The 11,724-nt window shown below is 42.0% G+C and overlaps 1 protein-coding gene across 1 annotated transcript; it reads right to left on the bottom strand.

Moving 5' to 3' along the window:
• Positions 1 to 4,047: 4,047 nt before the first annotated feature.
• On the bottom strand, positions 4,048 to 5,512 carry LOC138883477 (uncharacterized). The gene is made up of 4 exons (XM_070164166.1): positions 5,254 to 5,512; positions 4,720 to 4,793; positions 4,266 to 4,640; positions 4,048 to 4,224 (listed from the first exon to the last, which is right to left on the bottom strand). Exons 1-4 carry the CDS (start codon positions 5,510 to 5,512, stop codon positions 4,048 to 4,050), a joined length of 885 nt encoding a protein of 294 aa, XP_070020267.1.
• Between the last annotated feature and the right edge of the window lie 6,212 nt (positions 5,513 to 11,724).

Below are 11,724 nucleotides of genomic sequence, written 5' to 3'. Positions count from 1 at the left end.
TCCCTGCGCACAGAGGACCATTTAGTTCACTTGCAGGAAACATTCAAAATTTTGAGGCAATACAACATAAAGCTTAACCTGGAGAAATATGCCTTCGGAGTTGGCTCGGGTAAGTTCCTCGACTTCATGGTATCGAATCAAGGTATCGAAATTAACCCAATAATATTAAGGCTATCGAGGATATCACAATCATGGATAGCGTAAAGGTCGTGCAAAGGCTAATAGGGCGAATAGCTACTTTGAGTCGATTCATTTCAAGGTCGTCAGATCAAAGTCACCGGTTCTTTTCCTTGCTCAAAAAGAAAAAGGATTTCGCATGGACCTCGGAATGTCAGCAAGCCTTGGAAGAACTGAAGCAACAATTATCGAGCCCGCCTTTTCTTCACACCCCGAAGGTAGATGAAAAACTTTACCTATACTTGGCAGTGTCCGAGATATCGGTAAGTGGGGTACTAGTTCGAGAAGATTAAGGTATGCAATTCCCTATTTATTACGTAAACCGAACTCTAGGAGATGCTGAAACTAGGTACCTTCACTTAGAAAAATTAGCACTTGCATTGTTAAGTTCATCTAGAAAGCTAAAACCATATTTCAATGCCATCCTATATGTATATTAATCACTTACCCCCTTCGAAATATTTTGCATAAGCCCGAGCTATCGGGCCGATTGGCCAAGTGGGCCGTCGAACTTAGCGGGTACGATATCGAATATCAGCCCTGCATGGCCATCAAGTCTCAAAGCCTAGCTGACTTCGTGGCCGATTTTACACCGACCCTCGCACCCGAAGTGGAGAAAGAACTCCTGCTAAGTTCAAGTACATCATCAGGGGTATGGACCCTTTTCACAGATGGTGCCTCAAATGTGAAGGGGTCCGGGCTTAGCATTGTCTTGAATCCACCCACGGGTGATACCATTAGACAATCTATCAAAACTTCTAGATTGACTAACAATGAGGCCGAGTATGAGGCCATGATTGCAGGTCTCTAGCTAGATAAAAGCTTAGGAACAGAATCCATCGAAGTCAAGTGCGATCTCTTTTGGTGGTAAACCAAGTAAACAAAAGTTTTGAAGTTCGAGAGGATAGAATGCAACGGTACTTGGACAAACTACAGGTAACTTTACACCGCTTCAAGGAGTGGACGCTGGATATGTGCCTTGGGAACAAAATAGCGAGGCCGATGCACTTGCTAATTTGGGATCCTCGGTCAAAGAAGATGACATCGTCCCGGGGACTGTCGTCCAGTTATCGAGGTCTATGGTTGAAAAGTGTCATGCCGAGATAAATTCAACAAGTTTGACGTGGGACTGGAGGAATAAGTATATCGACTATTTGAAGAGTGGAAAACTCCCATCAGACCACAAAGAATCGAGGGCCCTACGAACCAAGGCTATTAGGTCTGCATTAGATAAAGATGGAACATTGTACCGGAGAACATTCGATGGCCCATTGGCGGTATGTTTGGGGAATGGGGACACCAATTACGTTATATAAGAAATCCATGAAGGCACTCGTGGGAATCACTCTGGCGCCGAGTCTTTGATTTGCAAAATTATCAGAGCAAGATATTACTGGGACAATATGGAAAAAGATACTAAGAAATTTGTCAAAAAATGTGATAAGTGCCAACGATTTGCACCGATGATCCATCAGCCCGGAGAACAACTCCATTCGGTCATATCCTCGTGGCCTTTCATAAAATGGGGAATGGGCATAGTCGGACCCCTACCAATGGCCCCAGTTAAAGCTAAGTTTATTTTATTTATGACTGATTATTTTTCTAAGTGGATGGAAGCACAAGGCTTCGAGAAGATCCAAGAAAAAGAAGTTATTGAATTCACCTGGGACCACATCATATGCCGATTTGGGATACCTGCCGAGATTGTATGTGAAAATGGAAAATAATTCATCGGCAGTAAGGTGACGGAGTTCCTCGAAGCACATAAAATAAAGAGGATTTTATCGACACCGTATCACCCAACTAGAAATGGACAGGCCGAGTCAACAAATAAAACTATCATTCAATATTTGAAGAAGAGATTGGACAATGTAAAAGGGAAATGGAGAGAGGTCCTACCCGAGGTCCTTTGGGCATATCTAACAACATCAAAGTCCAGCACAGGGTCCACTCCGTTCTCTCTAGTATATGGCTCCGAGGCCCCTATCCCTGTCGAAGTCGGAGAACCCAGCGCCAGGTTTCGACATGCATCAGAGGAGTCAAATCACGAGGCCATGAATACAAGCCTCGAGCTACTAGATGAAAAACGAGAAGCAACACTTGTTCGGATGGCCGCACAAAAGCAAAGGATCAAAAGATACTACAATAGAAGGACCAACCTTCGACACTTTGGAATCAGGGACTTAGTTCTGCGGAAAGTTACGCTCAACACTCGAGACCCGAATAAAGGGAAACTAGGCCCGAATTTGGAAGGACCATACCAAGTCCTCGGAGTTGTCAGCAAAGGATCTTACAAACTTAGCACGATGGAAGGTGAACAACTGCTGAACAATTGGAACATATCGTTACTCAAACGATACTATTGCTAAGGTATGAATGTATCTTTCTTGAATTTGAAACTAACTCATTGCAAGTATTCGATCGAAGCCATCGAAGGCACCTTTTTACATGAAGGTCTTAGGTTTTAAAGCATGCGTTGCACTCTTTTTCCCTTAGATCAGATTCTGTCCCAAATGGGTTTTACCGGCAAGGTCTTTAACAAGGCAACAACCATATGCTACCTAAGGAGAACTCAATAGTATCCAAGGTTTCTTTTCAATCAACCTCGAATACTAGGGGGCATCACCCTCGGAGGTCATATTTTCGAGGTAAATACTTCACGCTTAAGAGGGCCTCAATAGGAAAACTTTGTAATGAGCCAAAGGGTCAGATAAACCATGTCCATATAGAATAGTCGAGCCCCAACATCAAAACATGTACCAATTATTTGAAGAAGCATTCTATTTATATCAAAAACACTTTGTGTCTCAAAGAAGTCTACTATTATACGAGCTCTACACTTATAATCCTATGGGAAACGGCTCAAGAGCCAAAATACGAATGCAACCCCGAGATACTCGGGGACTGCCATCGACAGTCAACACATCCAAGTCATTGAGAACTCGGGCTCACAAGACCTCAAAGAGGCATCCCCTCGGAATAAAGGCCAAGGCCAATATACTCGGGGACTAACATTTCGAACAAGTTCGAAAGGTTATCAGGAACCAAGTCCAAGTAACATACCCGAAGGCTATGACCATACTAAAGACTACTGTCGTATAAAAAGGCTACGACCAAAATAATACGTCTCGGATATGTCCAACTTCCGCCATAAATTAAAGGCCTTCAAACACTATGAAAAAACTGGTTAAATCAGGCTACCCTCGGCAAAAGTAAAATATAAAGGACTTCCATAAATTCAGTCCTCGAATAATTTAAAGGCTTCGATAACATCAGCCTTCGAAAAATAAAACTCAAGAGGTATTCAATTATGTTTACACAAATAAATTATTAATAAGGTTCTGATTCGTCTAACCTTCGAAAAACCCAATGGGTACAAAAAACACATGCTAAGGCATAATTAAATTTTCACTAAGTCTTTTAGCCGAAAAGAGGGAAAAATTATATAGCCAGTCTAGAGGCCGAATTGGCCCAACTTAAAGAGCCTAAGGGCCGATATAAAAGAGCCTAAGGGCCAAAATATATAGAGTTCGAGACCTTGCTCTCACTCAATTCGGACTCAAAAATCCCGATGTCCCGAGCTCGCATCAAATCAATTTAAGCTTAGCTCGAGGATTAACAAAAGCCTTAAGGGGTATTATATTGATCAATTAAAAAGCTAAGGGTTTATTATGTTCTGGGTCCAAACCAGTACTCGAACTGATCATTTGAGTTATGCAATTGAGTTTTCCACAAATAAGGAGAAAATGAAATTCAACACAAGTCAAAAATGAGACAAAGATATCCTTTTGCATTTCCAAGAGATGATTACAAAAGATATTTACACAAGGGGTGCTTGCACAAAAAAACACAAAAAACAAAAACCTAAAGCTACTTGGGAGCCATATCTTCGGTAGCTGCATCTTCGGGAGCAACATCTTCGGGAGTCGCATCTTCAGAAGCCTCCTCCTCGGGGACTTCATCTTCGTATCCTCCGCTCTCAGATCCACTGGCTGAGTCATCCTCATAGAAAGCAAAATGGCAGCCTCTTCTTCCAAAGTCTTCGCCCTTTCAATATCGTATAATAGATAAAAGCCGCGAGCATGCACCTCCTCGAGGGTTTCCTTCCGGGACTGTCTCCTGGCGTGGTCAACTGCACATGATAACTTAACTTCGGCCATAGCAAAGATCTCCTTTGCCCGAGCATTAGCTACTTCAGCGTTGGCTCGGTACGAAGATATAATTGCCTCAGCGTCAGATTTGGCCTTGGCCAGCTCAGCAGTGGATTTAGCTTTAAGCTCCTCAACTTTGCAGCCTCGAGCCAGGCTATCCTCCTTCATACTTTGAAGCTGGCGTTTGAGTGAAGCTAGTTGTTCCCGAAGAGTATCTTTCTCAGAGGCAAGACTGTCCATGCCTTGCCTCCACTTTAGGGTCTCGGCCTCCTTCATCTTGAGCTCCTCTCGGAGCTGCTCCACCAGCTCGCCCTTTTATTGAAACTGCAAAGTAAAAGTGTTAGTAGACTAATCGGGAAAATCCATAACAAAACATCAGAGGGTATATTACCTTTTCAGTAAGCTCGATTTGTTCTTGAAGGGCCTTTGCCAGTTCGGCTCGAAGATCGCGTATCTCCTCTTCTTCTTGACATAGAGGGTTTTAAGACTATCTCTCTCTTTTGAGATTTTCTTAAGCTCGGCCTCATATCGAGAAAGCTCAGCTCGAGACTTGGAGAATGCTTCTTTATGGAGCACAACGACCTTCAAAAAAGGGATAGGTCAAACTCAAAACAATAAGGATAAAGCGCAAGCGTAATCTTAAAGGACATAAACTTACTTGTTTGAAGAGCCGACGGGCCTTATCGAAAATAAAAGAAGCATCTGGGTCGGGGCCATCCTTGATCTGTAAGTCATTCTTGAAAGATATCATGCCCTTCGTGGCTCATCCCCACATCGAGAGTTCTCATGTTCTGAGCTTCTCACAATTGCCCCTTGGAGAACTCAGGGCCAGGCGGCGAATCATCCACATTGATTACCCCAAGTGATCCACTCGAGGCGTTCTCTTCTATTTGAAGGGGCTCGGGACCGGGCCCCTAGGTCTCACCTTCCAATTGAATTCCGAGACGAGGTGCTCTTTTGCTGCCTGATGGCTCGGGGACTTTGCTTGAACTCCCCTCGGAGATATCTTTGGTTCTAGAATGAACTGCATCTGCCACCACTAGTTTGGCAGACTTCGAAGCACCGATGCTTTCTCTTTTACGAGCTACCAACAGGAAGTCGTCATCTTCTTCTTCCTGGTCTCGAAGGCATTGGGCCATTTCTAGAGATATGGCCACTGTATTGGCCTTAGGTTTTCGAGCCATGCTTTTTCTGGGCTTTAGGGGATTTTGAGGCGACCCCTCTTTCTTTTCTTTTCTTTAGAAGGCTTTGGGGCCTCTTCTTCACCAGGTGGGGGCGACCGCATAGCAACAGCATCTCCGAGGCCTGCATAAAGACGAAGTAAGTCTTTCACTGAGAAACATAAGTAAACAAACAAGAAATCTCACTGTGGTTTTTCGCCTCCCATCGACCCTTGGCCAGGTCATGCCAGCAGCACTCCACATATGAAGAAGTAGAGGCCAATTTGTAGACCCAATCTTCGAGGTCTGGGACCGCACCGGGAAACCAAGTAACAACTACACCATCGGAAAGGGGTTAGATCGAGAAAAAGATAAAATTAGGAAAGAAAAAGGGAAGCAGGGTATAAAATAATCATCGATAAGCATGTACTTACGTTTCATGTTCCATTCCTTGGGGAACGACATCCTCTCAGCAGGAATCAGGTTGGAGGTCCTGATTTGGACAAACCGGCTCATCTATCCTCGGTCTTTGTCCTCATCGATACTAGAGAAGAGAGATTTCAAGGATCAGCATTGCAGCTTTATCAGGCCACCTCAATAAAAACGAGGACTATACAACCTAATCAGATGGTCGAGGGTAAAAGGCATCCCCTCGACTTAACTCAAGAAGTATCTGATCAAATTGATAATTCGCCAGAATGAAGGGTAGACCTGGCCGAGCGTCACTTGGTATCATTGGCAAAAATCAAGGATAAGTGGATTTATGGGACCCAGAGCTGGATCTACAGAACCCAATGTGAATAGGTAGGTATACATGCTTAAGTACCCCCCCGATTAATGGGTAGTAATGTCCTCTTCTGGGAGGAATCACCACATCTTTGTTATCCCAGTTGCAATCCTTCTTTACCTGCTCAAGCTCGTCCTTGGTTATCAAACAGATGTATCGAGACATGGGCTCACATCGGCCTAGTGTCGATACGGGTTTTTCAATATTGAAATCGGATGTTATTTCACACGGCGGGGGGATACATTACTCGATACGAGGTGGCACCACCGTTTTACTTTTGGCCGGTCACGATGATGAAGAGGCTTTTTATTTTTGAGGGACAGATTTAGATGTTTTAGCCATTATGGTATAGAAATTCAAAGGGAAAGGTTTGATAATGAAGTAAAGGCAAACTAAAGAGTATGATGAACTCAGAGAAGTCGAAGGAGCTAATGAAATTTTGAAAACGTTTAGAGAAGTAAAGTTTGTGAAATGGTGAAGTTGGCCTATTTATAAAGGTTACTCAAGTGTATTGGGGAAGCCAAATAGCAGACCATCAGCCGCTTCCAATTAATGACTTTGGGAACTGCACAAAAGCGACCTTTCAGTCACTTCAGACGCTGACATCATGAGACTAGCATTGGGACCGAGGCATCGAGGCATTGAATCAAATCGTTTCTTATCGACCTATTCTAAGAAACGTGGGGACTATCTGTATACGGTCACCGTCCTGAGCCCGAGTTTGGGCAAGGTCGAGTTCGAGCCTGATGGATCGATCCGAGCTTGAAGGTAGAATGCAATGTCCCCGTCACAATGGACGCCGAAGCCGAGTATGCTTGACCTTAAGATAGTACCGTTATGGACTTGTAACAGAATGTGCTAGATTCCTGGCACGTCCCCAAGATCATGGCACAAATCCCGGAAGATGCTTGTACGATTCCGTACTAGACGATTAGACAGTTGTATCAAGAATATTCCTTACTGTAAATAGAAATATACCTTATTTAGGGTTCCCTTATTATATAAAGGGGACCCCAATCATTTGTAACATCATCTCATCATTGGCAAGAATATACTATCCTACTTTTCTCTCTTACTGTTCATTAGAATTGTCCTTTACATTTATTATTCTTACTTTATTGCTCTTAATCCATCTCGAGGTCACAAAGCTCGAGGACATTACTGCTGAGTAACATTGGTTTGATTCACTTATTTCTTTCACTTCTACTTCACGTTTCTTGATTATTAATTGGTATTGAACTAAATCACATATCTTTAAAACCACAAATCAAATTTAATTGTTACTCGTATTTTCGAGGTAAAAACAATTATACCCGTATTGGTCAAGTACTCCGTAAAGACAACATGGGGTTGAAAAACATTACTGTGAACACCGTTGAGTAATATAGTAACACAAATAAAACAGGCAACTTGAATAAAAACAACAGGTCGGCCAAGTCATTACTTTAATTGATTAAAATTGTAAAATATATAATGAGATTTGGGAGAAAGATAAAAATTAGCGAGGATGACTGATAATAACATGTGCAATCATTAGTCTAATAAATTGTAAATTTAAAACCATCAAGCACGATTTATGCAAATAAAGTATCCAAATTTCAAAATAATAGCATGTCTGTCAATCATTACTCCAAAAAATAATTTATAAATATATCCCAACATATACGGGTTGCTAATTGACAATATAATGTAGTGTTTTTGTGTTGAATTATTCAATTAATTATATAGCACAGTTATATAAGGATCTTTTTTCCAATAGTAATGGTTAATCACTCTGTTTGTTCATTAAATCCTTGACCAAATAATTTGATAATGCAAATCAATCATTCTTCAGAAAATGTGTGGTATTACGATTTAAAACTTTTAGTATGTATTGTTCTAGTTAAAAATCTAAAAAGATGCATAATCCCAGAGTACCTTTCTCTCTTTGAGAGTAAAAATATTGTGTCTTCACCTTTTGCAAAATGAGAGTAAGCATCAAGAAGTATTCGACTAATAATCTGATATATTTGAACTTTACCAATTTAACAAAACGTGAAAAGTCCTAGCTTCTCGTTATTCATTGTTGGTGAGTGCGACCTTTATCTCATATTAATCAAATACGAAAAATCATACCATTAAGGATTAGAGTGGGATAGATAAATCCCACCCTTAACCACAGGTTACTGAGTTGAGCATTACGAAATGCAAAGAAATTTACAGTTTAACATAAATATATTACAATCAAAATCCACCTTCTTAAAGAAAAATCTTGATACAAATAGCTTTTCTTGTAAATGAGTCCTATACTTACTGTATGAGTCCAAATTTGACCACCAGATGTTTATCATTAAAGGGGACGGAAAGAGGTCGACCCAGCTATAGTCGTGCCTACGAGGCGTAATGGCGACGAGTATCACGGTCATTGCCGAGATCAAGCCGTCAGAAAGCTTACATCGCAGAACAAGTGTAATGTGTGGGCAAGTAATGAATGACACAGTCATGAGAAAGTACACCAATCAAAGACCATTGGATAAAAGGAAAAATTGTTAATATATATAGAGGTGTAGGAGATCATTATGGGGGGGGGGATCTAAACCCGGATCTGGCGACAACATTTATAGCCATCATTATGGAATCAACACGGGAAGATCTCTTCGTCATCAACATCTTTCTCTCTTCTCTTTCTATGCTTTTACGATTATGGTGCAAATCTGTCATAGATGTAAGCTTATCATTTATATTTGAGGTATGATAATGATCTTAAGAAATAATATACGAACTTATTTTTCTTTGACTTTTGCAATCAATATGTTTGGATCTAGAGTTAATTATGTTTGGCTAAGATTTGCCTTCTATCTCTCTATTAATTAGTTTAACCAAAGGGTTTAATACTTTTTTGATAAAACAATTTGGCGCCGTCTGTGGCGATTTCTTAGCCAAATTTTTTTAGTTACCTTTAGATCTCGAACCAGCAAAATATCACTACCAGGCTGTCACGACCTCACCATCTCGGCACAAACACCAACTCGAAAGAGCGGTAGGTTAGCCTTCGAGATGACCGTACCAATCTAGGTCAGGTTGCTACATAAAATAGAAGTTATAGCCAATGTCTACGCAAAACCCACGTCTCACCTGTAATGATGGGTTTGGCACGACATATGCACGTTTAAAATAGGATCACGGTTGTTTGGCATGACCACAACCCCATTTGACGTACCTACCTTATATATTGACTCGTATTCCCACCCCTTGTGAAGGGGCGACAACCTGCTGTGTGATCTTTTGAAAGAGCGGGGACATCATGCCCTATTTTCACATCCCCCTACACACCGAATGATCTATTAATGAAGTGTGACATGTTTCCCTTGTTTGTGCAAATCGGACAAGATCGGACCGGGATTCGATTTCAACACTTCAGCAAGTGAGGTGGGCTCAACCCGTGAGAAGCCTTGATGTTGTTAACGACGAAGCCGAACACGACCGCCAAATCTAAAACCACCATTTGAGCACTAGGCGGAGCGAGTAACCCTACAACACCGCTCCTTCTTTCACCGGGTGTTAGGTCGAGGTAACAAACAATTTCATTTTTGTTTATCTTCATTCTTTTGTTGGTTTAAAATAGGAACGCGAGCACTCGCATGGGTACACAGGCGAGGGACCAATGCCTCCAAAACACCCTTGGGGATGGTTCCGTAGCATACCGCCTCGCAAGTAATGACCGAGCAAAACCCTCTAAGCCGTAGCATATCAAAAATAACATAAATGGCTCGGTACAGAACAACTATAAAAAAAATAATCTACAATGAAAACAAAATTGAGAGGACTCGGACTCACACAGGAAACGCACAACATTCTTCAGTGAAAGCAAAATTGAGCGGACTGGGACTCACCCAGGAAACACACAGTATTCTATAATGAAAGCAAAATTGAGCGGACTGGGACTCACCCAGGAAACGCATAGTATTCTCCAATGAAAGAAAAATTGAGATAACTGGGACTCACCCAGGAATGCACAGTACCCTCCAAATGAAAGTGAAATTAAGCAAACCAGGGCTTGCCTCGACACAAACATATAAAATGCAACGACAGATAGTGTCCCCCAACGGAAACACAAAGGGTTACCATTTTGACCTTGCTCGAAATCACACCCTTACGGCTATCGGCCTTCACCAAGAAAAAAGGGTTCGACCTAGCTCGAACTTACAATGGATTACCATTTCGACCTTGCTCGAAATAACAGCCCTACGACCATCGGCCTTCGTCAAGAAAGAAGGGTTTGGCCTAGCTCGAACTTACAATGGGTTACCTTTTTGACCTTGCTCGAAATAACACCCCTATGGCCAACGACCATTGCCAAAAGAAGGGTTCGACCTGGCTCGAACTTACAATGGGTTACCATTTTGACCTTGCTCGAAATAACACCCTTACGGCCATCGACCATCGCCAAAAGAAGGGTTCGACCATGCTCAAACTTACAATAGGTCACAATTCGATCTCGCTCAAACTTGCAATAGGTCACAATTCGATCTCACTCGAACTTACAATAGGTCACAATTCGATCTCGCTCGAATTAACACCTTTGCGGCCACCAACCATCATCAAAGAAAATAGGTCGCAATTCGATCTCACTCGAATTAACACCTTTACGGGGCAATCATCAAATCAAGCAGGATACAATTTAACATCGCTCAGAATAACACCTTTACAACCGCCGGCTACTATCAAATAAAATAAAGAGTTAGACCTCGTTCGAACACAAGTAAGAAACTAACTTCATCCAAGACGACAACTCCAAGTTCGACCTCGTTCGAACACAAGTCAGAAACTGACTTCCCCCAAGACGGCAACTCCAAGTTCGACCTCATTCGAACACAAGTCAGAAACTGACTTCGCCCAAGACGGCAACTCTAAGTTTGACCTCGTTCGAACACAAGTCAGAAATTGACTTCCGCCAAGACGGTAACTCCAAGTTCAACCTCCTTCGAGCATAAGTTAGAAACTGACTTCGCCCAAGATGGCAACTCCAAGTTCGACCTCGTTCGAACACAAGTCAGAAACTGACTTCGCCCGAGATGGCGATTCCAAGTTAGAACCCGCTCGAATACGTATGAAAAAGTTGACTTTGCCTACGTCGCTAAGTCTAAATTCAATCCCACTCGAATATTCAAGTAGAAAGTGACTTCGTCCAAAATGACGAGTCTAAATTCAACCTCGTTTAAACCAAGGATGATTCCACCTAAGTTGGCAAATCAGATGTCAACCTCTCCTGGATCTGAAGATCCAAAGTGACTTCATTCGGAGTCATACAATGAGATCCTACTTGATCCAGGCAGGGTCAGAATCCCAATCGAAAAGGTTAGGGACTCGTCGAAAAAAAGGAGAATCCAAAGGTCTACACCAAAACGAAAAGATATGTAACGAATGAGGAAAAGAAAGAGAGAGTCAAAAGATACACAATTATTTGAAT

Source organism: Nicotiana sylvestris, chromosome 12 (assembly GCF_000393655.2).
Source record: "Nicotiana sylvestris chromosome 12, ASM39365v2, whole genome shotgun sequence".
NCBI classification, from domain to species: Eukaryota; Viridiplantae; Streptophyta; class Magnoliopsida; order Solanales; family Solanaceae; genus Nicotiana; species Nicotiana sylvestris.
Note: the sequence above shows the minus strand (reverse complement) of the source record. Positions and strands in the feature narration are given on the sequence as shown.